Raw genomic sequence first — 23,479 nt, forward strand, 5'->3', positions numbered from 1 at the left:
TAACTGAGCACTAGCTACTCAATATTACTGGGAATCCCCTTCATTACCTTCATAATCCTTAATAATACTCTATGCCACTTTTCCACCGGAAAGAACCGGGTGCTGGTTCAGAGCTAGTGCTAGTGCTGGTTCAAAGTTAGTTCCACTGACGAACCTTCTAAGAACCAGTTTGCCTTTCCACCGGCTAGAGAGCATCACAGTGCCAAATGTGACGTCACTGTATACGTGTCAAGTGTCCCAGCAACGTTAGCGCAGCAGCGACAAACACAAACACAACAATAATGGCGGATGTTGCTTTACTGTTAATGCTCATGGCTTTGCGAACCTACATCGGCATCCAAACGCGGTGAATAAAACGTGTACGTGCGGCTCCGTGTAATCTGTATAAACGGAGGTCATAATCGATAAAGTACATAACGTTATTTTATCGTTAACACAGAAAAATTAGCCTTAGCATATAGCTACCTACTATCATGTGTGCTGATAATGTATCATATTGCGGTAAAGTAAAAGTGTATTAAACATTAGTATACTTAAGGTACATTATCAAATGCGCTAACAGTAGCCCCGCCCACAGCTCCTGACGCAAGCGGTTCTTAAGTCTAGACCAGCAACGTTTTGGTGCTACTTAAGAACCACTTTTCCTGGTTCTGAGCCGGTGCTTTGGCGGTCGAAACAGAAAGAACTGGTTCTAAATTAGGCTCCAAACCTGCACTCAAACTGCCTCGGTGGAAAAGGGGGATCTGAAATTTACTTAACAATTGCTAACGCTTTCCCAATTAACCACAGCAACAGCAATTTGTTTATTGTTAAAAAAAATTGTTACCTACTCATACATTTTGTGCTTTAATGTAAATTTTGTGCTATCGCATCAACACACTACATACTGAGGCCATCCTTAAAAATATTCTTGTTTGCCGTAACCCGACCGACCCTGTCAATTTAGGACCGACTCTATTTATTTATTTATTTATTTATTTATTTATTTATTTTGCTTTAGGTCCGACCGACCCACCGGTTGTAAATTTGCGTTAAGACCGACCAATTTTATTTTCACTCTTCAAACAACTAATACAAAAGCAATAAAATAACATTAATTATATTTTAGTAAGTATTGTAAATATATAAATCGCCTAGGCCTACATACAAACGAAGGCTACGTTCTTTCTTTTTAAAAAAACCCGTGACGTCATCTATGTTTACACTATCGGTTACCGGATGTCACATTACGGCCTGTGCGTTCGCTTCGTCTCATTCTCTCGTTCGCGGTCAGAGTCGACGGTTCGCGCTCGGTAACGATGGCTGCGGCTGCAGTAAACGGGCGCCATAATAACATAATCTAAAAAATTCATTAAAACAGCTCGACACCGCTTTAACTTGGTACGAAGTTCTAGAAAAACTGCCCAGCATCAAAATAAGGTTTGCAACGATGCTCCCAAAGGCACGGGTTGAAGACCCAGTCAGTGACGTCACGATATGCTAATTTGTTTAAATTCATACCTACGTAATCACCATCACTGAAATTGTACTTTTTTTTTACATTGGAACTTGAAAAGAAAATACAGACAGACCTTTTTTAAAAAAATAGACATTTTACTGTTACTGGAAACCAGAATATTTTTAAGGATGGCCCGATATATATGTATACACAAACACGTACACACAAACACAAACACACACAACACCTAAACCCATTCTCAGTACACAAACTGCAGTAATGTGAGGACAGCTCTGCTGTGTGTGTATAAAATTGCCAGCTGGTGTAGGATCCGGTTCTGAGCCAAGACCTGGCTTTGGTTCAGCTGGCTCTAGCATGCCACTGCACTGCCTCCGGATCTGGGTGTGTGTCTCCCCATTCCTCTGGGTGAAGAGCGCTGGGTAAAGGGCAACATAAATCCATTGGCGTCGCCTTAAATTACGCTTCCTTCGATTATCTTTGATTTACATCAGTCTTGTGCAAGCTGTTTTATAGGAAGCATGTTGTTCTGTGCTAATGTCAGCAAGCAACGCGATACCTGCTGTGCAAGCTAATGGTAACTGCAGTATAGAGCAAAAGTTTGCATGCATGTACAGCCACATGAAGAAGACAAATTTATCAGATGCTCCGAGTGAGATCCTTAATACTGTAACGTTGCTATGATAGTTGGTATTTTGGAATTTTCACGTGGTTAAAAAGGGTTAAAGCAGATCTGAGTGTAGTTATAGCTGTAATTCAAATATGTCTAAATTAACATGTTCAGTTGAATACATTATCTTTTCTATAATAAAAACGAATGGATATGTAGAAAGATCGGTGGATCGGCCGTTTGTAGCCGCTATATCGTAAGTGCTAACACGAACAAAGAAAATACACCCTGCTTCGGTTCTGTCTTTTTATTGAACAATTTATTCATTCATTTTCTACCGCTTATCCGAACTTCTCGGGTCACGGGGAGCCTGTGCCTATCTCAGGCGTCATCGAGGCAGGATACACCCTGGATGGAGTGCCAACCCATCGCAGGGCACACACACACACTCTCATTCACTCACACACTCACACACTACGGACAATATTTCTGAGATGCCAATCAACCTACCATGCATGTCTTTGGACCGGGGGAGGAAACCGGAGTACCCGGAGGAAACCCCCGAGGCACGGGGAGAACATGCAAACTCCACACACACAAGGCGGAGGCGGGAATCGAACCCCCAACCCTGGAGGTGTGAGGCGAACGTGCTAGCCACTAAGCCCCCGTGCCCCCCTTGAACAATTTAATGGGATTTAATTTAAAAACGTGATCTTTAACAACTTCTCTAACCACACCGATAACCTCAGGTGACAGTGGAATGAATTTCCCACTCCTACTATCGTTACAAACGTAGTTAGCAGCCAGGCGTTTCTAATGGAACACACAACACGAATTAATCATCACGAAATGTCGCTAGCTCTTTAAAAGCAGAACTTTTCAGGTGTGCATGTACATCATACCAAGAAGAAAGGACATCAGGTTTGTCCTTAGAGAAAGAGAAGAAGCAGCAGCTGCTGCGTATGAATCTGAGAGAGGTTATAAGGCCTCCAAACAATTCTCCAAGCCATTCTACAATGAGATAGAATATTTGACTTCATTAGCTGGCACAACTGCATCTAGAAAGAAGTTAAAGATCAGAGATAAATAAATAAAAATGTTCTTTGGTCAGGAGGCCAAGGTGGAGATGTTTGGTCATCATGTACAGTGCCATATTAGACAAAACCCAAACTCTGTTTATCACCACAAACCAGGGCTGTCAAGTTTTGAAGACAGGCAAGCGTGACATCTTTGACCCGCCCAGAAACACCCCAAAAATAAATAAATGGGGGAGTTGTTGTGTTTGGTAAGGACCAGAGAGAGAGAGAGAGAGAGAGAGAGAGAGAGAGAGAGAGAGAGAGAGAGAGAGAGAGAGAGAGAAGGAGAGAGCGAGAGAGAGATATCTCAGAGAGATAGCGAGAGAGAGCGAGTTAAATATATAGAGAGACTAGAGAGAGCATCGACCTCGACTCTATCTAATCATCTCTTCTACTCGTTCTCTCACTCGCTCTACTCTCTCTCCTCTCTCTCATAGCGCGAAGATTATGCCTTGTGTTGTGTTTTTGTTTGTTGCCTTGTTGGACTCCTTTATCAGTTCGGTTCAAGCGCAGACATTTTTAGGGTCATGATTGTTTTATTTTGAGGTTTTGTTCAAACCGACCATCGAAAATGCCCTCGCTAATGTTTTTTTTTCATCGGTTGTTGCGTTAAATCTTACCCAGATAGTGCTATTTTCTGATTGGCTATTGTGTAGCCTCTTTTTTTGATTATTGTCAGGCTCGACTAAGAACTGAGACACGTTCGATTCCTGCCCGATTCCATAGAGACGGCGGTGCGGACCGATACATTTTGGACGCTGCGGCTTATTAAATATATGATAAATGGTCAAGAAGTTTTTCTGCGTTAGAAATACGACGTGTGGTCGGGAGAGCGTGAGAAAAGACCCAAATGCGTGACACTTGACAGCCCTGCGAACACCTCGTACCAACGTACCAGTGTTTGTTTTGCAGACACAATTCCTGGGAAACTCGTAGCTATTGAGACGACAGTAAACTCCGTTATATACCAGACTTAAAACATCACTGAACTGAAGAAATTATGTAAAGACAAAGTAGCTCAGAATTTCTCCAAAGCAACGCAGGATTGCAGATAAACAGAAATGTACTTCTTGTTGTTTTTTGTCACTTGAGGTTTGTTTGTTTCTTGATGTTATTTATACCAGACTAATCCTAGCTTTAAATAGTATTTTCCTGTAGAACCGATATAAACGTTTCCTTATCACTACATCGTGTCTCAGACTGCCATTTCCCGGAGACGCTTTTTTTCAGGACGTCTTGATAATGACTTCCTTCTTGGCTTCTTGTCCAAAATGACTTCCAGATGGTTAAAACACCATTTCTGACCGTTTCCTCGTTTTACATCGTGACCAGAATGCTATCGTTTTCACTTTAATCTCTGCAAACTGAACACTTCTACTCCATCTGCTGGATCTGAGACCTAGTTATTCGGTTCATGTTCAGATAAATATCTGGACAGTTTGGCATATTCATATATGATCAGCATCGGTGAGGTTAAAAAGAAAGGAAGAAACAGAATTATGTTTGTCCTGATTAACCCTGATTACATCAAATTACAAGACCAGGTGTTTGGTGTAATATATTGCTGCAGCTACCAAAATGCTAATTTTGTCCTTTTCATACAGCCCTAGTTCCCATTCTTCCTCAAATGTTAAGGTGGTGCTGTTTTAGACCAATACTGTAGTCTCATTAAATGACTACTGTAAATTCTTGAATCTTCATTATTTTTAATTGTCCTTAGCTGCTCTACCATCGATGGAAACGTTCTCGAAATAAACGTTTATTTGTAACGTATAAATGTCATATTTGTAGTCACAAGGAAGCTTTAGAGAAATTCAGAGACGGGGGCGCACGGAGGCTTAGTGGTTAGCACGTTCGCCTCACACCTCCAGGGTTGGGGGTTCGATTCCTGCCTCCGCCTTGTGTGTGTGGAGTTTGCATGTTCTCCCCGTGTCTCGGGGGTTTCCTCCGGGTACTCCGGTTTCCTCCCCCGGTCCAAAGACATGCATGGTAGGTTGATTGGCATCTCTGGAAAATTGTCCGTAGTGTGTGAGTGTGTGAGTGAATGAGAGAGTGTGTGTGCCCTGTGATGGGTCGGCACTCCGTCCAGGGTGTATCCTGCCTCGATGCCCGATGACGCCTGAGATAGGCACAGGCTCCCCGTGACCCGAGAAGTTCGGATAAGCGGTAGAAAATGAATGAATGAATGAATGAATGAATGATATCACAAGCACTCACACATACACACATACACACACCATTCCCATACACTCTACTCTTAACTTTTGTGTATTTCATCCTGATTCTGCTTATGTATTTTTTAATCCACATCTAGTCCTCCAAGCCGAAAGTGAGCGTGCCTTTGTCTGCCATTGTGGAAGTGAGGACCACGATGCCTCTGGAGATGCCTGACAAAGACAACACATTCGTACTCAAGGTATCATGGCGTCATACTTGCACAGATACAGTATGCAATCTCATCAGTGTCTGTCTTGTTCATGTTTCATTTTTAGTTTTTTCTAGAACATTTTTGTTTAGTTTACGTCTTAACTGTAAATTAGTTTGTAATTCTTTGTTCTCACTGTGAGATTATAACCTTACACGCTCATTAATATTCAAAAGCAATAGAATGCTCAATAAAGCCGTTTAAACAGAAAGGAATTTGATTGGAAGAAGACTTTATTATCACCACATATACATCACAGCAGAATTCTTTTCTCCACATATCCCGACTGAGGAGGTTGGGGTCGGAGTGCAGGGGCAGCTATGAAACAGCACCCCTGGAGCAGGGAGGGTTGAGGGCCTTGCTCAAGGGCCCAACAGTGGCAGCTTGGCAGTACTGGGGCTTGAACCCCGATCCTCTTGTCAACAACCCAGAGCCTTAATCACGTGAGCCACCACTGCCCCAGGAATCCCGAACGCTAGACCATATGGGATCGGTCAAATACATGATTTCTATGCAAGATATTTTATACGTGATGATCCCACAACCTTTAAACCCTTAAACCCATAATCTAACAAACTTCACCTGAACTAATCATTTTTTTAAAAACTTAATAATAATACAAATAAAGAATTATTTACAATTCTTTTTTTCTGGTTCAAAGATCGATCCATTTCTCTTGATACCTCAGTTGATCAGTCGATTATTTTCCGTTAACAAGTAAAGTCCTGAATCGTTTTATTCCAGACGATCGCTATCGTTATCTATTAAAAAAGAACTGAACACATTATGCATTTTATGTGTTTATACCGTAGTTAGATGTAACGTTCAACGGAACGACGTGAAACCGTTATATTACGAATCTGCTATAAGCAGCTATAAGCAGTTATTTCTTCACCAGCCTCTCATTTAAGAAAATCTCAGCTTTTGTTAGCGAAACAAAGCTGTCCATTTTGAGGAGTTTGCTGTGTTGGAAAGTTTAAAGTTACAGCATTTGGTGCTGACGCTTACAAAGAGCCGACACCTGAGACGCCGTTCATAAATGTTAAATAAATGTCTTCTTGCAGAAACCTTCACCATGGCAGCAAATACTGATCTGTTACTAAGGAAATGATATCATGAACCAGAATTTATCTTGGAGCCAGCGCTACCTTAAAATCTGCTGTTATAGAAAATGTCTGACTTGTCTGACTTGTAACCCGAAGGTTGTGGGTTCGAGTCTCGGGCTGGCCACGACTGAGGTGCCCTTGAGCAAGGCACCGAATCCCCCCCAACTGCTCCCCGGGCGCCGCAGCATAAATGGCTGCCCACTGCTCCGGGTGTGTGTTCACTGCTGTGTGTGTGTTCACTGCTGTGTGTGTGTGTTCACTGCTGTGTGTGTGTGTTCACTGCTGTGTGTGTGTGTTCACAGCTGTGTGTGTGTGTTCACTGCTATGTGTGTGTTCACTGCTGTGTGTGTGTTCACTGCTGTGTGTGTGTGTTCACTGCTGTGTGTGTGTGTTCACTGCTGTGTGTGTGTTCACTGCTGTGTGTGTGTTCACTGCTGTGTGTGTGTTCACTGCTGTGTGTGTTCACTGCTGTGTGTGTGTTCACTGCTGTGTGTGTGTTCACTGCTGTGTGTGTGTGTTCACTGCTGTGTGTGTGTTCACTGCTGTGTGTGTGTTCACTGCTGTGTGTGTGTTCACTGCTGTGTGTGTGTTCACTGCTGTGTGTGTGCACTTTGGATGGGTTAAATGCAGAGAACAAATTCTGAGTGTGGGTCACCGTACTTAGCCGTACGTCACGTCACTATACTGATATTAATAAAGTTATAACATGAAATTTCTGGGCAATAACACAACATTATATATGTTATAGTGCTAATGTGGAAACTTTTAATCTGTGTAGCTTCACTGTTTGTAAATAGTGCTGGGAAATGTGCCGGTCTTTACTAACACCGTAGCTTTGTGCTCTGCTACAGGTGGAAAATAGTGGCGAGTATATCTTGGAGACCATCGACTCTCTTCAGAAGAACTCGTGGGTTGCTGACATCCAGGACTGCATAGATCCTGGGTAAACAGCAAGGATAAATATTTGCCTTTGGAATGAATGAAGGAAGGAAGGAAGGAAGGAGAAAAAAAGGGTGGATGGAGTGGGCACAGTGCAGCAATAGTGGTATTAGCAGCAATAGTACAGGACTGGAGAGTAGAAGCCAATATTAAGGCCAGGATACACATTATCGGGTCAATCCTGTGACTAATAAGAGACGTACTGTAAGTGGACGTCTGTCACTGAGTTAGTGTTGTATGGCTTAAATCTGGTCTAATTTTTGGTCTACTATAATTTCAGTCCTCTAATTATATCTAGGAGGGCACGGTGGCTTAGTAGTTAGCATGTTCGATTCCCGTTTGATTCCCGCCTCCTCCTTGTGTGTGTGGAGTTTGCATGTTCTCCCCGTGCCTCGGGGGTTTCCTCCGGGTACTCCGGTTTCCTCCCCCGGTCCAAAGACATGCATGGTAAGTTGATTGGCATCTCTGGGAAATTGTCCGTAGTGTGTGAGTGTGTGTGAGTGAATGAGAGTGTGTGTGTGTGCCCTGTGATGGGTTGGCACTCCGTCCAGGGTGTATCCTGCCTCGATGCCCGATGACGCCTGAGATAGGCACAGGCTCCCCGTGACCCGAGAAGTTCAGATAAGCGGTAGGGAATGCAAATTCAGACAGGTTTTTGTAAATTTGATTAGGTTTTGGACATGGAAATACATCCAAAATTTCTGTGCAGTTTCCTTTTAGACTTTTGTTGCTAACCATAATTTACAATAATAGAAATCGAGGTCGAGACCCATGTGTAAGAAAAACTAAATACTGTATATAGTGTCAGAATTTTACCATGTAATGGGATTAATCAGGGCATCACATGTGTTAGAAGAATTACGAAGCTATTGAATATTCACCGCTTGACTTCATAAAACATGTGACTGGAACAGATCTCGTGTGTATTTCAGGGACAGCGGCGATGACATCGAGCTTGCGTCGTGTCCGCACGGACAGACGTCCAAAGAATTCTCCATGGTGGCCTCCTGCAGCTGTGAGGTCCTGTCTGAAGGTGGGTTACCTCACGTTCTGTCACGATTTAAAAAATGTATCGGAAAGGACAAGGATTCAAAAAGCATTTATTTATATGTTCGCAGACGATATTAAACAGCCCCTGTTTAAACTCACTTAAGAAACAAGACATTCTCATTGCAGACAGCCAGAGTCTGCTTCGGAGATGCCCGGCATCCAGTTGCACGACAAGTTCACCTGAGTTCAGAGAGCAGCTCATTAAGAGCCATCAGACTGAACATAGAGCTAAAATCAATAAACAACATTCTGGTGCAAGTCTCTCGCTTGTCCGAAGACAGTCAATGGTCGAGTGTAAAATAAAGTGTATGTAAAAGCAGCTCGAGTTCACCACGTGACCTGTGGGATTGTTTCTTGCTCATCTCAGGTGTACACAGGGGTCCGGAGAGGTCGTGCGCCGCGGCTGTCGATCATTACAGCGCCCCTACCGTCCGCTGCAGGGAACCGCCGTTCACACAACACCCCTCTCACGTGCCCTTAGAGCGCTTTCTACAGCTGCCAGAGGCGCAGAGTACAAGCCCATCATCAGGTATACGCAAACCGTACTCTTTGTAGGATACCAGTTTATATGTTCGACAATTTCATTCACGGTTTTTACTGTATGATCGTTACGTCAACCGAGCAGCATGCTAACAAGACGCAACAGACAAAAACAACGAAAACCAAAAAAAAAAAAAAATCAATAAATCAGAAAATGCAAGAAAACCAAAAACAACAACAATATCAAAAAATACAACAAAACATAACAGCAAAACCAAAAACACACAAGAAACATTAACTTCAAATAGATTAGAGAGTAGGTACTGTAGGGGATGAACTTACATCCCGTATTAATGGACAAATGTGGCAGAAGGTTGCAGTTGTGTTTTGGATTTGCTCGGATGTTTTTTGTTTGTTAACGTGTTTTTAGATTTGTATTAAGATATCAAAAGGTCTTAAGCACCTTCTGTTGAAAAGGCAAAATATTATAATGTCCTAAAATTTGAAGGTTAGAACATTTTACGTCGTAGGTCATGTTCAGTCCAGGAAACATGTTTCCTTAATTTTTTTAATCCTACATAGCAAAAGTGTTCTGAATTAATTCACGCTATATATGAGACATTTTTAAAATGTGTTTTTTGTAACTAATGTATATAAAGAAATTTGAGAATTTCTTTGCTTAGGAAGAAGACACAACATGATTTGAAGTACTGAGCTACTGCTAATGATTGTTCTCTCTGTATCAGAATTATTATAACCTTAGAGGCTCATTAAAGGTGAGGTCTCCGATGTTTGAAATCCAATGTCGACATATAAAATCACCAAAACAAACACGCCCCTAACCCAAACGGGTCCCACCCCTCTATCGATAGCTCCGCCCACACATACATACGTAACCCAGGCAACTAACAGAAAGAAACGTGTCTTTATCATAGCTGAAGGGAAGAACAATACGATTGTAGATAAACAAACAAGTAAAAATGCCACACAAGCATAATGATGTAAAGGACAAAGGCATATATTAGTTCTGTGTAACAAAGCAAAACCAACGTTACTCACCTATCGAGAAGGAAAAAAGCGCCTCGGCGTCTTAAGTAAAGTCGGCCACATATTCACAGGTCGGAGTTTCCCGAGTCAGTAACTCCTGAGCTAAACGCTGTTACTACACAAAACGCGGTTGTAGCTGCCTCTCTACATTACTACGATAGAAAAGAGGTGTTATTTGTGTAGTAACAGCGTTTAGCTCAGGAGTTATTGACTCGGGAAACTCCAACCTGTGAATATGTGGCCGACTTCCTGCTCCTTCAGTTCTCTCCAGCGCTGGAAAGCTGATCCTATATTAACACGTCCTACTTCTTGTCCTTATCGTAAGTCTTTCTTCTCTTTCTTTCTTTGTTTTTATCCTCCATGTCGATGTTAAAACCGCTTTCTGCTAACGTCACACACGCGCACTGAACACTCTCTCCGCCCATATTGACAAGCCACGCCCCTTTCTGCTCATTGGCTACACGTTTGTTTTGAATTTTGTTTTTGATTTTATTATTATTCGACCCGACTCGGTTTTTTGAAACATTTCTCAAACATCGGAGACCCTGCCTTTAATATTCAAAAACATGATCAAAAGAATGCTCAATGAAGGTCATTTAAATAGAAAGGAATTTGATTGGAGGATTGGTCTAGTACATGATTTTTATTCAACCCTCACAATCATAGCAATCTTCATTTGAAATAATCTTTCCTTTATATATATATATATATATATATATATATATATATATATATATATATATATATATATATATATATATATATATATATATATATAATGCATATAGAGAAGGTTAACAGTCTCACTTCACTCGTTATTCATGTATTCAGGTCCTGCTGATGCTCCTGCTGAGACGGAGGTGGCTGCTACTCTTATCGGTTACCCATGGTTCCACGGGACTCTATCACGCGTGAGAGCAGCGCAGTTGGTGCTGGCAGGTGGAGCTCGGAGCCACGGCCTGTTCGTGATCCGGCAGAGCGAGACGCGGCCGGGAGAATATGTGCTCACTTTTAACTTTCAGGGAAAAGCTAAGGTAAGCTTGAATTGCACAGAACAACACACAACAAAACAACACAACACAACAGAAGTGCTTCAGGGTTCCTCATGACGTCTCATCGACACAAACGTTTCTTGTTGAGAAGATACCCGAGAAATCCGTTTTTTGCTTAGAAATTAGCAGGAATCATGAGTTCAGCACTAACTGACCAATCGGATTCAAGAAATTAACAGCGTTGTCCTACAAATTATTTATTATATACAGTATATAACTGTATGACTGAACATGTATATTTTGTTTAGTAGATTAGATCTGGTCTAATGAATCATCTTAGCAAATAAAAATGTGTACAATTCAGTCCTTCGATCCCTTTTATACTCATTCTGTACTTGCATTCAGAATGAACATGTCCTGAGAACCGGTTTGATTGTAAGACAAACGGACACAGAGGGTACCGAGTTCATTATAAATATACTCTTGATTTCTGTGTGAGCGTTTATCCATAGCGGTGGCACACGGCCACCGCGATCTGCATGAAACACAATCTTTTTACATCCTGCCTTCCAAGATTCCATCGTACTCCGGTGTCGCTGTTGGCAACCTGAAGCTTTCTTTCATAGTGCTGCCCTTTCTCTACAACCGAGAGGTCTCCTCTCTGACTTTCCCCTTCGCTAGTTCTGTATGTTAACTGATCTGTCTGCATGTGGAGGTGGAATTTTCCCACTCCACTCCTGTGTCCAGAAGGTATACACTGCATTATGGAGAATAAAGGCCAAAGGTTTGTGTGTGTGTGTGTGTGTGTGTGTGTGTGTGTGTGGTGTGGAGTAGATACCTGATTTGCATCTGTGGTGCATCGCTAAAGTCTAGAAATTGACGGTTATTCATACCTGATATATGATATGATAGAATTTGACCTCTAAAGGCCTGAGATATTTAAGACTCTCATACATTTTGCTGAGTGATATTTGCACCATGCTGCACTTTATCACCAGGTTCTATTTCAGTGATTTATGAGTAAAAATCTCTAAAGTCAGTGCAGTTCAGATTTATATTTGAGTAGGGACTAGACTTTAAACATTACAAACCTCCTGGTATATTTCTGACCTGGTGGTAAGTACAATAACATGCAGATTCATTTCTTTAAGGATGAATAGTGTTTGTGTTTATAAGGTCCTCTCAGGCTACACACACACACACACCTTAAAATCAATGTATAAATGATAGATAAGCTTTTATTTTATTGTACAGTGAGTAAGTAAGTAATAAACAGGGCATGACGTTCTAGGTAAATAATCATCAAGATTTATTGCTTATACCACAGCAGTTTCATTTTATTAATTAATTTATTTAAATATTTTATATTATTTATTATATATCCATTTTAGTATGTTAATTATATAATGTGTCACATTGAAGCTTCCTGTTATTGACCACGGCTCTAATACGCACTTTGTCAGTGTTATGTTTCATGATAAACACAAACACTAAAGCCACTGAGTGTTACTGTGTGTTGTGTTTTGGCAGCATCTGCGGTTGTCGGTGAATGAAAATGGCCAATGCCACGTGCATCACCTCTGGTTCCAGACGGTGTGTGACATGCTGAAGCATTTTCACACTCACCCAATCCCACTGGAGTCCGGCGGCTCTGCTGACATCACACTGCGCTCATACGTTCAGGTGCAGCGCAGTCCCTCTGGTAATACACACACACACACACACACACACACACACACACACACACACACACACACACACACACACACACACACGCACACGCACACATGCACGCACACACACATACACACACTCCAGTCACTCTGTTGAACTTACAACGTGGAACTGAACTGAACTAAACTGGGAGCCCATAAAATTATAAATCTGTGCAAATTAGCACGTAATGTTTAATGAAACAAGTTTTAATTATTACTGAAATGTATTTTCACATTGTAAAGCTAATCTGACAGGCCATGCTCATAGATTTATATTGCTAATGCTAGCTAATTAACTAGATTTCATTCATTATTTATAGATATTCATAATGTTCCTCACTTATGCTAACTGGCTAGCTAATATGAGCTAACCTGACTGGATTCAGGTTTGTTTTGTTTTTTTAATAACAATTTTTCAATAGATACACATAAAACTAGCTAAACAGGAACAAGTGGAATTCTATTGATGAATATTTATTAACTTTAAATGCTAATGCTAGCAAGCTCACAGACCTGACATGATTTAAACAGGACTTTTAGTATAAAAGCCATAGTAACAACCAACGAATGCTCTCTGTTAGCTGTTGCTAGCATATGATGTAATCTGACAGGATTTTAAGAAAATATTCAGTTACTTAAAACTCATATTCATAGTTTTTACGATTATGCTAGCCAGCTAGCAAACCTGAGCTAGCCTGACACAATTTTGACTGACAAATTTTTCGTCATAATGACAAACTCTTGACTGCTAATAAACATAAGGTAACCTGTCCATATTTTCACTGCTAATGCTAGCTAGCTAGCACACCTAAATATATTACATGATTTATTTTAAGCATTTCAAGTGACAATGGCAAATGCCCATCGATTTTTATGTTAGGTTTAGCTAATATGATCTAAACTGTCATGATTTTGGGAAAGGAATTTTAAAATATATTAAATAGTATAGCATTTATTCATAAACTTCACTGTTAGCACTAGCTAGCTAACATATGCGTCTTCACCTTCTTCTTGCCATTTCTTCTTTTTTTCAGCTATTAGTAAGTAATTTATGGAATAAATGTCCTATAATAAATATATATATATATTCATTCATTCATCTTCTACCGCTTATCCGAACTTCCCGGGTCACGGGGAGCCTGTGCCTATCTCAGGCGTCATCGGGCATCGAGGCAGGATACACCCTGGACGGAGTGCCAACCCATCACAGGGCACACACACAAGGCGGAGGAGGGAATCGAACCCCCAACCCTGGAGGTGTGAGGCTAACGTGCTAACCACAAAGCCACCGTGCCCCGTGCCCCTAATATATATATATATATATATATATATATATATAGTGGAAAAAACTTTTAAGACCGTGGTGTTTTATTTATATAAAGGCTGGAAGAAATGTTAGCGTTCTGTAGACATTCTGATACACCACACAATATATTTAGAATATATGCTGAATCAGCTTTTTTAAAAACTGTGTATTTTATACAGGTCACTCTGCATTACACACCTGTTGCCTTCTGTACAGCTTTGCCCACCATCCCTAATCTCTAAAATATGAAAGGAGGTGTTACAAACTGGAGCCAAGCAGTGAGGAAAATGGGTCCTGGTGTGAGATAAACAGAGCTCGGTATCAAACCCCTGAATGTGCTGCTATGATGGATGAGTGGGCTCGTCGTCTGACCGAGGAGGCAGAACGCAAACTCGCTGAACTTGTGAACACGACCCCTTTTTCTCGCTCACGCCGATACTTTCCCTCGCTGTTGCTCTTTCCTTTCACTGTGCCAGTCTAGCCGCAGTAGATGAATGCCTTCCATTGGGCTCTGAGGCAGCACAGTGCCACTCTGTTCTCCGGCGAGTCTTAACATGCTCCATCACACACAAACAAACATTCAGATGTGTGGATGTTCTCATGCTGTTTGTAAAAGCGCCATTAATATGCTGGTCTGATTAAAAGGAGTGTGTTTGCATGGAATAATTTTCACACACATACTGTACACACACACACACACACACACGGTCTATTCACGGTGAATTCTTTGTAATGCTTTTCATTAATTCATTCCTAGACTTTTTAATAGGAATAGACTTTTTAAAGGAATGTCTACGACACAATGTACTTCTGAACTTCTCCATTATAACCAAGGGCATCTTATACGTTTAACATTACCAGTAACATCGTACTTGGGTAAATACGTGGGACGTGGTAGCCTAGCGGTAGTTAAGGTGGTGGTTACGTGGTAGTTAAGGTGTTAGGCTACCGATCTGAAGGGTTCAAATCCCAGGTTCACCAATATGCCACTGCTGGGCTATAGTGTACTAATAATTTTAATATTTAGAAGATCAGCACATACTTGAAAGCTGGTGCAGAGACCGGGCCCATGCTAAGGAGTGTCTAATCATCTAAGTTTCCATTGCAGATGTTCCCAACATCTCCACGCCTTCACGGGAACCCAGCTGCCGGATCGATGCTGCTCAGCCAAACCTTCATCTTCCTGGAATCTCACAGCTTCCAGCAACCCCAGTGCACGAGGCACCGCTTTCCTCCAGCTCCTCTTCCTCACCCACAGCCCATGGAGGTCTCCGGAGCAGAAGCAACAGCTCTGAAAGGCTGCTGGAACTCCCTGCTGGCAATGCGGAGGAGTACAACGACAACGACAGCACTCGGAGGACCAGAGCCGTTGAGAATCAGTACTCTTTTTACTGAAATCTAGCAAGATCAACAGCATGCAGACAGGAAATAGATACGAGATTGACCGCTGCTCATTAAGAAACAACTTATACGTTTTTTGTTCATTGTTGCCAGCCTTTATTGAATACGATATTTCCTACGTGAGAGATTTTCAAACACGTCATTAAAAGCTGAGTTAATTCGGTTAGAGTCCCAGCTACTCTGAGACGCAGACAATTTCTTCGAGGACGTACTGCGATTTCTACGCCCTCTCGTCGCTTCGGGTATCACGGCTGTTCCTTGCAGAGGAGTACGATATACTTCTTCTCAAAGAACAGACATACTGCACATTGGGTTGATCTTTGCAGCCAAATATCCTTTAGTTATCGGTTAAACATGTAACATATATAAAGATCAGAGGTCCTGAAGCAAGTCCTTTCAAAGACTTACTACAACCGATAGTCCCAAAATACTGTAGCCTCTGAATTTGAGAAAGGAGTCATACGAATCTTACAAGCATATATTCACATAACGGTAAATGCTTTAAGAAGTAAATCACACATTTAATTCTTCTTTTTCCACTTAAAAAGAAGCCATAACCAAATGGAGCAGGTGGTTGTTTGGAGTACCTTGTACGGCCTCGTATAGAAATATCATAAATTCCGGACAAAAATATCAAAAATCAGCTTTTTATTTAATTATTTATTTATTTTTTATTATTTTTAATGGGAAACACAAGAAATTCAAAAAACAGATCATCCAAATATTCAGCCCATTTTGAGCTTTTCAGAATTGGGATATAACCTGGAGTGGAAATGGATTTAACCGGCATTGTTGTGAATCCACAAAAAAAAAAAAAAAAAAAAAAAAAAAAAAAACCATAATATTAAAACGGTCTAAAATCAGTACAATATTGCATAGATTCATGATATCATCTCACTTACAGTTTAGAACAATACTAAAAGTACAGTAGAAAAGAACAAAGGGTGCAAAAACTTATGCAAGGCACTGTATCTTTTAATGGTCCTAAAATCAGATTATTAGTTGATAGATGACGATGACAGATGAAAGATTTTTTTCAAACATGAAGCCCAGGAAGTGAAAATGTTATTGTTCGGAGTCGTATCTTCCACCTGGGGCTCTGAAAAACGACCTTTAATGACTCACGACGTCTTTCGTCAAACGTCCTGCAGTACAATACAATATTTTCTGTCCCGTCCCAATAAGTGAAAGCGATGACTCGATTACCCAGACGCCCTGAAGTTCCATTCCCGAACGCATTTTTTTTCTTCCGTATTCTTTCTTTTCTTTCTTTTGTTTTTTTTCCTCGTCATAGCGAGTGTGCCGATCCTGCTCTGTGGGGTTTGATATCTTTACGTCCCTTTTCCATAGAGGAAGCTGTCGTGTTGTAACATCTGCCCGCGGTTAGCCTCCGGCAAGCCGTTTCCTGCAGATGCCTCTTGCTTCCACCTTTTTTTAAGGGCTTTTAAGAAGTTAAAAGCTGCTCAGTGAAATCGACTTCCCCAGAGTGCTCTGCCTGTGTTTGTGAAGCTGTTGATAGAATGTTCCGGACATCCTGTCCTTTGGGCTTTTCCCACAACTTTGACGTGGGGTGAAGCGGGTCAGACATCAGAAGTAAAGAGTTAGCAAGAAATAAAGAGGTTTCTGTTTTGTAAAACGTAAATATATATATAATACAGTAATCCCTCGCCACTTCGCGGTTCAAGTTTCGCGGCCTCAGTGCATCGCTGATTTTTCAAAAATATTCATCGAAAAATAAAAATAAAAACGGTTTCCCAGGATGCCAGACAAAGATAGAAACTCTCTCAGAGGCTTTGTACATACCCACGGCCACTCAGACAAGGCACGTGATTGGTTCACGGCCCGAGATCTGAGCTAATTGGCTGCGCATCATCGCATCCTCTCGCAGCTTCTTCCCTTGTCGTATCTCGCCACTCTCGTTCACGCTGTTAACCGTGTCTCGCGTATCGTGTTCGAAATTAATTTTTCGTTAAGCCCTTACGATGCCTCCTAAGTGCCGTGCCCCTGCGAAAGATTCCTCTAGTGAGCCCAAGAGGAAGACGAAGATGATGACCATCAGTGAAAAGGTCAAACTTACTGTAGGGCCAATCCTACTTCGCGGATTTTCACCTATCGCGAGGGGTTCCGGTCCCCATTAACCGTGATAAACGAGGTAATCGAATACGAACACTATCACAACAATACTTAGTGAGTGAATCCAAAAGCTGACACACTTTTACCCGCGAGTGAAATAGATCTTCGGAAAGTTTTCAACCCATCATGAGTTACCTTTGTTACGCTCGCCGTGAAAACCTTATTTCACGTTGTACATAAAATAAAAGGCCTACTAATAACCTACTAATCCACAGTTCTCTGTATTATTCATCCCGCACAAAGGGATCGTAATTCTGTAAGGATAAGGACAGTATATCAGCGATAGAGGAATAACAGAAGTCATTAGTTCATTAATGAGTTGTAGTTTTTGGAGTATCGATCGACTTTGACGTCCGGATATCACAGTATTCATATGGTGAATATCTGCCTGATCAATATTGTATTAAAATAATGTAAAAAAAAAAAAAAAAATTAAAAAAAAAAAAACTGAAGCAAAGCCAAATTCACATCTATAATAATTCACTTCGCTTCTACTGATATTTTTAAACATGCCACGGTGACGACGACGTCGCGTTCTTGGAATTTTGCGCTATTTCTTTAAACCAGATCGTCCAAATTCATCCAAAGAATAAAACATGATGACGTTCGAGGAAAATAAGAAATCATGACACCAGCTCTGACACCGGAGATTAAAAATAAAGCTCGATAAACACTCGGAAAATCTTTAGAGAAAATGTCACCATAGCAACAATTACACACATTTATAATATGTCGAAATGGAGCATCTACCATACAAGTCCCTGTGGAAGTCGTTGCTATAGCAACAATGACACGTTAGAAAACAAGGGCATTAATGAAATGATCATTTTTAAAAAGCTGGAACTTTTCAGAGTTGGAATTTAATCGATAGGAATGGCCCATAGGTTTATTCAGGAATTACACTCACACACACACACACACACACACACACACACACACACACACACACACACACACACACACACACACACACACACACACACACACACACACACACACGGTTTAATGCAGACAGGGAGAGAAAGTCACAGAGCCACGTGTGCCAATCTGAACTGTATTTTTTGAAACTTATTTATTACTCAGCTGCTGTAAATATAATTTTTCCTACAGAAATAGTTTTGTTGTATATTTTCACAATTTATCTTCTCATATATATATATATATATATATATATATATATATATATATATATATATATATATATATATATATATATATATAATCGTATCATTTTGGTTTTCTTATGTTCATTTCTCTTCTTGTTTTTCTTGATTTGTTTTTTTTTTTTGTTTTGTTTTTTCTGGTCTGGCTGAATTTTAATAAATAAGTTTGTACAATTTTGTACAAAGCGATGTACTTGACATACTACTTTATATTTCTGTGAATAAAAAGGTAGTGAACAACCTGCTAACAAATGACCTTGGCATCTGTTTTCTTTAAATGGAGGGAGGGACGATGAGCTCCAGCAGCTGGAGACCACATCAAGCACCACTTCATGGAAAGCTGAGGCTGTTTTGAAAGGAAAGTGATATCTACCCAGTAGTGTTCCTAATAAAGTGCCTACTGAGTGTAATATACAATTTGGGATGATGTATTCTCCTCTCACGTCATTTAGTGAACATGTAAAGAATTACAGAAGCCCAGAATTAAACACATTTTATCAGGACACCGTGCGTGTTGCTACAGAAGTCCTAAAAGGCCATGCATTACTATATATATTTGTTCTATCTTGTTTTGTCGTGATAACGACTTCGTTTTCTCGTGATCATTAGAACGTGTTCTAGATGCAGTAAAAGCGCAGTAATGAAACGAATACAAACAACTGACAGTATTTATGAGGATACAGGCTTAACGTTTTAATAATCCATTACATATTAACAAAGTCAATGGCAAGTCGTGGCCTAATGGTTAGAGAGTCTGACTAGTAATCCTAAGGTTGTGGGTTCGAGTCTCGGGCCAGCCACGACTGAGGTTCCCTTGAGCAAGGCACTGAAACCCCCAACTGCTCCCCGGGCGCCGCAGCATAAATGGCTGCCCACTGCTCCGGGTGTGTGTGTGTTCACTGCTGTGTGTGTGTGTGTGTGTGTGTGTGTGCACTTTGGATGGGTCAAATGCAGAGAACGAATTCTGAGCATGGATCACCGTACATGGGTCACATCACGTCACGTCAAAGGGGTTCCTGAAGAGATCACGACAAAACAAGAAAGAAAATATCTATAATAACGTATGGACTCTTAGTTTCAAATCTCAACCATCATGACTTTGTGTTTTATTTATTTATTTGACTTTTTTTTTTCACCGTTATGCATCAAATCTAAGGTTAAACAGATATAACAGATAGACAGATAAACAGATAGAAAATGTGTTATTTCAAACAATCATTTCATGCATGTTCTGCATGGTTGAATGAAGCCATAAATGACATGTCATTGTTTAAGAAGTAAAGCATTTTGTGACCGTTTGCTGTGGTGTAAGAGGAATAAAGCGCCGTAGGTAACTGTGATTGCACCCAAATTATGTTTTTATTCCTCTTATAAAACAGAGATTTCCAACAATGGTTGTTGTTAAATTGTTGAGCTAACAATTGCTCTGATCTCACCAATAGATTACACATTAGCACTCTTGTTCTTTGTATTCGCTGTTTTGTGTATCTGTGTCCTGTCCTCGTCTCACACTGTCACGTAGTTGCAAGCAGCACAGCAGAATATCTTCTTTACTACGACGTTAAACTTTAAGATTTCAGCATATTATTACTGGCTAAATTTAAGAAGTTGGTGTTTCATGAAACGTCAACTTAGACAGATGAATAATAAAAACTACAAGAAAATGGACGCTATTACAAAACTGCACTACAGAACTCTGTTTACTAAAACTGCCAGACACAGGAACAGTTTCTTACCCCAGACAATCACCCTGATTAACACCATACTCACCATAATTATATTCCCTGCTTCATATCTATAAGTGCTGCATTATCAGGACCGTCAGTCATCACGTCATCCGTATACGTTATACACTCTACTGCTGCTGTATATTGTACAATATTGTTATTTACACTCCGATGCACTTCTTACACATTATGTACATAACTGATCAGTCATATATTCATTCATTCATTTTCTACCGCTTATCCGAACTACCTCGGGTCACAGGGGAGATTGTGCCTATCTCAGGCGTCATCGGGCATCGAGTCAGGATACACCCTGGACGGAGTGCCAAACCATCACATGGCACACACACACACACTCTCATTCACTCACATACACACTACGGACAATTTTCCAGAGATGCCAATCAACCTACCATGCATGTCTTTGGACCGGGGGAGGAAACCGGAGTACTCGGAGGAAACCCCCGAGGCACGGGGAGAACATGCAAACTCCACACACACAAGGCGGAGGCGGGAATCGAACCCCCAAACCCTGGAGGTGTGAGGCAAACGTGCTAACCACTAAGCCACCGTGCCCCCCAGTCATATATTATGTATTCATATTTAATACTCACACTTTCTATATTGTATTTTATCATCTGTTTTGTCTCGTCTTGTCTTGTATAGTATAGTGAAGGGCACAGTGGCTTAGTGGTTTATGTCTATATTGTCTTGTATAGTATAGTGTTTTTTTTTGTCTGTACTTTTAAGAGTCACAAACAGCTGGATCCAAATTCCTTGTGTGTGAACACACTTTGCCAATAAACCTGATTCTGATTCACATAAATGTAATAAAGTGTGTGATGCCAGTGTTCGTGAAGAATTAAAATTAAATGGAGCTTCACAAACTTAACACAAATTTATTCACCGGACCTTTTATTCATCACCATGAATTATTCTTCCCGTGCAAGTCATGAGGTAACATTTGGTGTCATATTCTAATAAATCAGAGCTGTTTATTATAAGAAATCTATTCAGATGTGAAGATCTTTAGAAATGGCACATCAAATTCCAGGGATACAAATAAATAACACAGATTAACATTTCATACTGTGCTTCAATGACCAAAACACAAAACTGTCAGAAACACCAGTACAAACAGATCCTGCGGTTTAATCAGCTGTTAAAATTTCCCCAACCCAAGAAACTTTAAAACAAGATAAACGAGTCAAAACCAAAAAGTGTTGTTAAACAAGCAATATTTAACAAGCAATGAAAATGAACAAACTGAATTGAACACGCTTCATGTCGATATTGTGGGTGGAGCTTCACGGATGTGGGCGTGTCTAAGAGTAATCTTACTTGATGTACTGTTAATACACGTGTAATAAGGTCACATTTATATATAGGCAGATAATAATATAATAACTATTGCACATTTAAAGTCATTTAACAGCAAGCCTAGTGGTTAAGGTGTTCAGCTACCAATCAGAAGGATGTGAGTTCGAATCCCAGGTACACCAGGCTGCCAATGTTGGGCTCCTGAACAAGGCCCTTATGGGTATAAAGGTGTTTGCTAAATGCTGTGAATGTAAATCACGAGCACAGGTATATATATAAATGCTATGTGCAAGATATTATGATTTCAGTCTGGATAGAAGAACAATCCCTAAAACCAGAAGTGTACCGACAGCCAATTCGGTCCATTTTTCCATTTTAATTGCCATTAAGTTCTTTTTTTGTGCTTCTTTTCTTTGCTCTCTCCATCGGCGCAGGTTCTGTTCTCTCTCCAGCTGCTCGCCGTAATGCGCACGATAAAAAGCGTCGAAGTCGAACATGGGTTTTGTTCCTGCGCCCCGGACAGACCGAGAGAACCGCTGATGATGATGATGATGATGGTGATGATGATGATGGTGGTGCTCGGGATGTTCCTGGTCTTTACGAGAAGGTCTCACGGCGCTTTGGAGGTCTGACAAGCTCAGGACACCGCGATCATACTTCCTCCTGAGGCTGATGCTGCCCAGGACCGTGTAGGCTTCACTGATCTCGGAGAACCGGCGCACGGCCTCGTGGCTGCCCGCGTTCCGGTCCGGATGGTAAAGGAAGCTCTGGCGATAGTAAGCTGTTTTAATCTGCGCCTGCGTGGCGTTCGGGGAAACACGCAAAACGTCATAATACGCCGTAGTAGACGTGTGAAGTGAAGAGCTGCTGCTGCTGTTGGTGTTGCTGCTGTGAGACCTGGTGATGATCAGAGCAACAGGAGGATGTAAATGTGTCTCAGAGACACGACACAAATCTCTCCGTGTCCTAAAACACGCCCTGAAAACCGACACACGACGGCGGCTAGTTATCGTGATCCAGCTCTTTGTATTCAAACGACAAAGTTTGTATAAACCGACTCTGCTGAGCGCCGCCATTACGGTACACAGTGTCAACATCCGCTAGCTAAACGGTCAGCCAATCAGAGCAAGGTTAGACCAAAAGTAGTTCCGAATACTTTTATTTTGAAATCCCTCTAACTGTATTTATTTTCTTTAAAAAAAAAGAAAAAAAAAGCATAAAAGCATAAAAATATTTATATTGTCGAAGTTATTCCGTGGAAGTTTTACATTTTTTTGAATCTCGAATACACAAACTGCTATTATGACCAATGCACTTTAAAAAAAACCCCAACTTTCTACCTATACAAGTTATAAACAAGTTTATAAGTTAATTAATAATGGCCTTATAAATGCATTACAATAATACATTAAACACACACACTTCATTTCAAGCTTCGTTTGTATACACAGTGCTCTCAAGTGTCATGCATTGAGCGTGACAGTCACTCATTTTGATCCTTTGTCACACTCACTGACATCACCTGCTTAGCAC

General features: G+C 40.8%; 2 protein-coding genes across 4 annotated transcripts in view; one reads left to right on the forward strand and one right to left on the reverse strand.

The window, feature by feature from the left end:
• LOC113640366 (SH2B adapter protein 2) overlaps positions 1–18,735 on the forward strand; it is a 31,282-nt gene extending 12,547 nt beyond the window's left edge. For 2 of the 3 annotated variants that reach the window (XM_027142835.2, XM_027142836.2), the window contains exons 3-9: positions 5,457–5,558; positions 7,525–7,616; positions 8,545–8,645; positions 9,030–9,191; positions 11,021–11,223; positions 12,712–12,883; positions 15,311–18,735. In XM_027142835.2, the coding sequence (XP_026998636.2) occupies positions 5,457–5,558; positions 7,525–7,616; positions 8,545–8,645; positions 9,030–9,191; positions 11,021–11,223; positions 12,712–12,883; positions 15,311–15,597 (1,119 nt within the window). In that variant the 3' untranslated portion in view covers positions 15,598–18,735. Of the gene's footprint in view, positions 1–5,456; positions 5,559–7,524; positions 7,617–8,544; positions 8,646–9,029; positions 9,192–11,020; positions 11,224–11,755; positions 11,966–12,711; positions 12,884–15,310 lie in introns of those variants that run through there. The other variant, XR_007139136.1, reaches the window with a different exon arrangement.
• A 2,775-nt stretch (positions 18,736–21,510) lies between these two features.
• Positions 21,511–23,067, reverse strand: LOC113640240 (dnaJ homolog subfamily C member 30, mitochondrial). The gene has a single exon (XM_027142636.2). The coding sequence runs from the start codon at positions 23,041–23,043 to the stop codon at positions 22,243–22,245; it is 801 nt and encodes a 266-aa protein (XP_026998437.1). The 5' UTR covers positions 23,044–23,067; the 3' UTR covers positions 21,511–22,242.
• Positions 23,068–23,479: the final 412 nt, after the last annotated feature.

The sequence above is a fragment of the Tachysurus fulvidraco genome, chromosome 22 (assembly GCF_022655615.1).
Source record: "Tachysurus fulvidraco isolate hzauxx_2018 chromosome 22, HZAU_PFXX_2.0, whole genome shotgun sequence".
NCBI classification, from domain to species: Eukaryota; Metazoa; Chordata; class Actinopteri; order Siluriformes; family Bagridae; genus Tachysurus; species Tachysurus fulvidraco.